The 6,435-nt window shown below is 51.7% G+C and overlaps 1 protein-coding gene across 2 annotated transcripts in view; it reads right to left on the bottom strand.

Moving 5' to 3' along the window:
- The window catches only part of SEPTIN9 (septin 9), a 156,041-nt gene extending 150,535 nt beyond the window's left edge, over positions 1-5,506 (bottom strand). The window contains exons 1-2 of one of the 2 annotated variants that reach the window (XM_050981279.1): positions 5,351-5,444; positions 5,156-5,308 (exon numbers count right to left, since the gene is read on the bottom strand). In XM_050981279.1, the coding sequence (XP_050837236.1) occupies positions 5,156-5,177 (22 nt within the window). In that variant the 5' untranslated portion in view covers positions 5,178-5,308; positions 5,351-5,444. Of the gene's footprint in view, positions 1-5,155 lie in introns of both variants that reach the window. The other variant, XM_050981278.1, reaches the window with a different exon arrangement.
- Between the last annotated feature and the right edge of the window lie 929 nt (positions 5,507-6,435).

The following is a 6,435-nucleotide window of genomic DNA, read 5'->3' on the forward strand; positions in this document are numbered from 1 at the left end:
TAACCTGCAGAGCTTTCAGCATCCTGAAAATAATGCAAAGCCCTTTGTCTGTGCAGGAGCCTCCTGCTGTTCTGGGATTACCAAAAAACAAGTTCATTTGGCAGTGCTGGGGATTTTCCTTCCTGCTGTTTCAGCAGCACCAGGTAACAGCACCACAAACCCACACCAGGAACAGCCTGCACAGCCCCAGGTGCTCCTGGGGAACCACTCCACCCTGGTATTGCTATGGGCTCCAAAACTCTCTCCTCACCCTTTTTTTCCTTTCACATCCCCCCCTCACTCTCACTGGCCCAGCAAAGCAAGTTTGGGGGAGTAAGAGCTAGCTGAGAGTTTGAGCAGAACAACAATGGCTTTTCTTTTTTTTTTTTTTTAATGTATTTCAAAACAAATTATTTTGAATTTCTGTTCCAAAGGACAATCTAAAATTAAATGAATGTTTTTGTTGGATCCAAGCAGTATTTTTTCCTTGGTATTGCAGCTTGGCCAGAGAACTAGAGGAAAAAAAAATACAAAAAATCAGGTCTAACAACTCTTTTGATTTTTCCCCAGCTCAGACACAGCCAGTGCCAGTTCAGTGACAGGAGATGGGGTGAGGTTCAGGAGCAAACAGTGGGCTCTGCAGACACCAGGCCACCCCTGCCCCACCCAGCAGCTTTTATGGCAGGGTGTTAAAAGCCTTTGAGGGAACCACACCAGGTCTCCCTCTGCAGTATCAGCCTGAAAAAGACCCAATCTCAGATTTTCCAGCCCATTTCAGACCAGCTACAGCCAGATATGGACCAAGCCTCCCCAGCACACAGAGCTTGGCCAGTGACAGCCCCTGAGGATTATTTTGGGTCTGTGCAGGCCTGCTTTGATGGACTCCCTCACTGTGCTAGATGAGGACTTGCTGTGACACATGTCCCTGTGCTGCCACAGCTCCTGGCCAGCCCAGCAGGAGCTCCTGTGGTACTTGCAGGGGTCCCCAGCACGAAGGAGCAATTGAGAATCTGACTCCATGTTCTTAGAAGCCTGATACAATATTATATTATATTATATTATATTATATTATATTATATTATATTATATTATAGTATATTATATTATATTATATTATAGTATATTATATTATATTATATTATATTATATTATATTATATTATATTATATTATATTACTACCAAACTATACTAAAAAATAAAGGATACAGACAGAAGGCTTCACAAGAATAATGAAAACTCCTGAGTCCAGAGTCCAACACAGCTGGCTGTGATTGGCCATTAAGTAAAAACAATTCACATGAAACCAATGAAACAATGACCAGTTGGTAAACAATCTCCAACCACATTCCAAAGCAGCAAACACAGGAGAAGCAATCAGATTATTATTGTTTTCATTTTTCTCTGAGGCTTCTCAGCTTCCCAGGAGAAGAAATCCTGGGGAAGGGATTTTTCAGAAAATGTGACAGTGACAAGCTCCCGTGCTTCTCTTCCCTCCCTGCATGTCCTGGAGCACAAACCAGAGCCCTTTGGTGGGGCACAAACCCCCCACACCTTTACCTGCCCACAGGTGCACAGCACCTGCAGGAGCCCCGTGGTGCCACCTCCAGGGACAGGATGGGACCCTGCACACTCCAAACCAACCATCAGAGGACAGAGCTGTTTCAAACTTCCCAGCTGAGATGGGACCACAGAACGGTTTGGGTTGAAATGGACCTTAAAGATGATCTCATTGCAGTCCTTGCCATGGGACACTTTCCCCAAGACCAGGTTGCTCAGAGCTCCATCCAGCCTCAGAGCACTTCCAGGGATGAGACAGCCACAAATTCTCTAGACAGCAGCAGCAAATCCAATTTGATTTATATCCTATTTCCCATGTTTTATAGGGAATCATTTTACGAGTCACAATATGGGAAAATCCTCCTTCAGTGATGGAATCACAGCTCCTGCTGTTCTTCCTGTAATTTTTTCCTGTAGCTTTAGCTCATATATGAAGAGTTATTTCTCCCTAAGTGCCTAAGCAATAAATTAGGAGTCTGCAGTTCAGGTAAGGGTGGGTGACACATCAGCACTGGAATAATTCTGGTGGTACTGTAATTCTGGTGATCCTTACTTTAGTGAGTGCCAGCATCTCACATAAACCTGAAACTGAAACCATCCTTGGCCAAAACCACTCACACCATCCTTGAAAATACCTGAAAATCATCATGTCATTTATCACAAATCCTGCCCATTGCTTCTTTGGCCTATGCAATTTGGCTTGAGTAATGGAAATTGAGAATCAAAAAATCCTTTAAAAGTAGTATTCCAGGGCAAGTTTGCCTTCAGCAACTGAAATAACAGACATCCCCAAGGCACACATGTAAGAGCTGGCTTCAGTAGAAGTTATTGCTGTGTAAAATCCCTGTTTCATGCTCTTCCCTCCTGCTGCTGCTGCTGCTGCCAGGAGTTCCAGGAACAAAAGCAGTGCCAGGATGAGCCACACGTGCCCGTGGCTACAGCACAAAGGTCTCACTGAGCCTCTCTGCTCCCAAGAGCTGAGGCACACCAAAGTAAACTCCTCATCCCGACCCAGCTATGTGGTGTGTGCTCAGAAGTTACAGCAGATGGGTTGGGATTGCCCTTGAAGTGCTTTAGGGAAAGGAAACCTTGCCTGGGGCAGGGCACAGCCCAACAGGAGAGCACTGCCCATGGAGGAGGATGGAGCTGGAGGTTCAGCCCTGGGAAGTCAAACAAGGTGCAGGGGGACCCAGACCACAAAAGAGATCCAAAGTATGCCAGAGAGGGACAAACAGGCCAGACAAAACAAGTACCTAGCCTCAAAAGGTGTTTAGATGCTCATTTCTTTTTTCCTTTGCCACCATTTAGGAGTTTCTCAACCAGGCACTGCATTTCCAGCCTGCCAGAGGCAGTCAGCATCAGCTTTTGCAGCTGAGAAGTGACTTTGTCACATCCCCAGCTCCCCTGACAGACAGCAGAGAGCCCAGAGACTCTGCAGCACCCTGCACATCCACGTCTTGGAGAAGCAATCTGGATTCCCAGGGAAATTTCCCAATGCAAGTGACCATGGCTGTGCCCTGAGCTGTGAACACACCAGCCATGCAGGGCTGGCTCCACCTCACAGAGGTGCCAGCTCTCCAAAGTGGCCTCCTCAGTGCCAGGGCTGATTCCTCCACCTTAAAATCAGGGGGATTTATTCTTCTCCCTAAATCAGGGTGATTTATTGGGGGCAGCACCCAAAGTGAAGCCTTAGCAAGCCAGAGCAGCTCAGCAGCACTTCCTGTGCTCTTTGCAAGGTGTGAGGTGTTTGTAAGGGCTGTAAACTGTCCTGTTGCTTCCCAGCAGGGTGTTCTGGCATGGCAGCTCTGCTCTTTTTGTTTAAACAGCTGCACCAGGGAAATCTCACAGCAGTGTTTCCAAAATACAACCACAGCCCCTCTGAAGCAAAGGGAGTGCCCAGATGTCAGCTCAGCTGTACCAACGAGGGTTTGGGCACCAACCAGACACACTTCAGGGGCTTTGCAGTGCCCCAGCCCCACCCAAACAAGCAAAGCAGCTAAGGAACCTTGGACTCATCTGCAAGGAGTCACAACACCAGGTTACAGAGCTGGTAGCTTTTCTGTGTGGCACAGTTTGTGGGGATTGGGATGGGGTTGTGTGTGGCACAGTTTGGGGTCACTGGGATGGGGCTGTGGCCCAGCCTCATCCCCAGTGGGTGCAGCTGTGAGCAGCAGGTGAGCAGCACTGACAGCAATGAGCCATGGAGTGCCCAGGGGTGCTGAGCAACCACCCAAGGGAGCAGAGGGCACACAGGGGCAGTGCATGGAGATCAGGGGTGTAAAAGTTTGGGTAAAGAACAAGAAAGAGCAGATGCTTGCAGCCTCCTGAAGTGATCTGGTATTACTCTGTATGGGTTGAAACCTCCTCATATTATATGGTGACACTCTGTACTGTGGCTGTCTCAGCTGGGACATTTCTGTATGTAGTTGTACAGAGATGTACAGCTGTATCCAGACCTCTCCTTACACTGCTTCTCCCTGCTCCAACCACCTCAGGAGGCCACAACAAACAACAGCTTTCCGTACACACAGAGCACAACCATTAATACCCAATTGAATCCGTTACAAGGTGCTAATCATCACACTCAGACTGTCTCAGGTTCCCGGCACACAGCCCTAATAAACCCTCTTGGCAGCCCATTCAACAATGCTAATGAGACAAGAAAAACGTGCAAGAGAGAAAGGCTGCTAATTAATTTTAACCATAAACAGGCAGCAGCATCACAGAGTGAAGCCAAACCCCCAGCTCCTGTGGCTCCTGAGCTCGGGCAGAGTCCTGTGGTAGTGATGTGGCTTAAGTGACAGGCAGCTGCCACCAGCGCCCTGAAGAGTGGCCAGACCCACGATTTTGGGCCTTAGGAGGACGCTGGCATGATGACACCGTGTCCCCACAGTGGCCAGGGCAAAGCCAGGGCAGAACTTGGCTCGCAGAGCACAGCCACAGGCTGGTGCCTGGAGCAGAGCAGAAATCAGCTGCAGAGCAAAGTCCAGCAGCTGGAGGAGCTGCCAGAGGCACCTGAGCTTTGTGGCACCTCTCAGAGGAGCCTTGTCCACTCCGTGGTGCACCAGGCTCTTCCTGGGGCAGGATTTCCCGGGGAATTCAGAGGAATGACACCGGGAATGATTGCACACCCTGTGTGAGCAGGGAGGAAGGAGCGGAGGGCACAATGCCCTCACCCCACAGGGCAAGCCTGGCAAAGCCAGGAGGGGGAGAAGAGAGAATAGAGCCCCCCAGCATGAGGGGATCCCATAAATTGGACAATTGATGGGCTCTTCCAGCCCGTTGGAAGCGCCCAGGGCAGGCAGTGTCACACACAGCCCTGCTCCCATGTCACGCTGCCGCTCGGCGCTGGATGTCACCCGTGCTGGCACAGGTGCCTTCCGATAACAAAGTCCGTGTGCCCAGTGCCGGGCCCTGCCTGGAACGAGCCGCCCCGCTGCCTTTGCTTTGCTTCGTAAGCCTTTTCCACTGGTTTATACCCAGGGAAACAGGCGCTCGCCCCTCCGCAGAGCGCTCACAGCCAGGACGGATGGTGCACCTCGTACCTGCGGCGCCTTTAACATTTTCCTTTTCCCAGTACAGACACAAAGGGAGAGGCGAGAGCAGGGGGAGGCTCACCTGAATACGAGGATTTCTTCATGCCGCCGCTCCGGGCTGGGACATGGGAGCAGGGCCGGGGCCGGGTGCGGTGCGCGCTCCCGGGGCTGCCGCGATCCTTTCGGAGGGGAGGGGACGCGCACGGAGCCACCGCTCCCGCTGCTGAGCGCACACCTTTGCCAGCCTCGCACTCACCGCTGAGGGCTGAGCGCACACCTTTGCCAGCCTCGCACTCACCGCTGAGGGCTGTTCCAAGTCTGCTGGCACGGGCAGGGGAAGAGCGGGGCTCAGCCTCCCCCGCGGCTGCACCTTACCCCCGCGGCACGCAAAGCATCCCCGGGGCCCGGCCCTGCCCGCTCCCCGCCCTGCAAATCCCGGCTCTTTCAGCCGCCGCAGCAAAGGCCAGCCGTGGAATTTCACGCCCCCAGCCCGGCGCACCCCATGGATTTGATTCAGCCCTCGGCTGCTGGAGCAGCTCAGGTCAGCGCTGCTCTGCCTGCTCTAGTTCAAAGTGCATTAGTGACCCGTGAAAACGCCTCTTTCCTGTCCAAACCCGCTCGTCCGGGGTTGCGAACCCTTCGTCAAGGCTGCGAACCGAGCGAGACATTTGTGCAGGCTCACACCCCACTTATCCTCACTTATCGCTGCTGTCAGAGAGCTACGGACCCCAAAAACAGCCCCCAGGCATCGCCCCAGGTCTGGGGAGAAGGATTTTACTGTTCCTCGTGTGCCAGGAGGGAGAACGAGCTCCGGATCGCTCCCCTGCGAGACGCAGGTTGGGCAATTAATTACACAAATGCAATCAGCCGGGGGCATTGCAAACACAGGCAGGAAGAAAAAATCATAGCTGCTCTTAATTTGCTCTAAGGGCGCGGGGAAGTGAGCACAGGGAGCCTGAGCTGCTGGAGGAAGGGCCAGGCTGCTCCCTTGAATGATTTCCACAGCCCCTCTGCTGGGTCACTCACACACAGAGGTGCAGAGCACAAGTCCTGTTCGCGTGAGGGAATTCCACCAGCTCTAAGGAAGGAATGGATTCCATAGGAAGGGATTTTCCTTGGTTTCAGACTCTTCCAGAGTAGAGAAAAAAGTTTTCAGTCACCAGCCCCAAACCCTGGCATTGCACAGGGACAGGAAAAGACAGCAGATGAGCTGGATTAAGAGGATATGGTCCTATCAGGATTTCTTACCATTTCTCAGCCATAGATTATCTCCTGTGTAACAGATCTGAGAAAAAGGATTGTCTGAGTCTCTCTCTGGCTTTAGTGCAAAACTGGAAGAGCTGGCTGAAGTCACTGGGGGAT

The sequence above is a fragment of the Serinus canaria genome, chromosome 18 (genome assembly GCF_022539315.1).
Source record: "Serinus canaria isolate serCan28SL12 chromosome 18, serCan2020, whole genome shotgun sequence".
NCBI lineage: Eukaryota > Metazoa > Chordata > Aves > Passeriformes > Fringillidae > Serinus > Serinus canaria.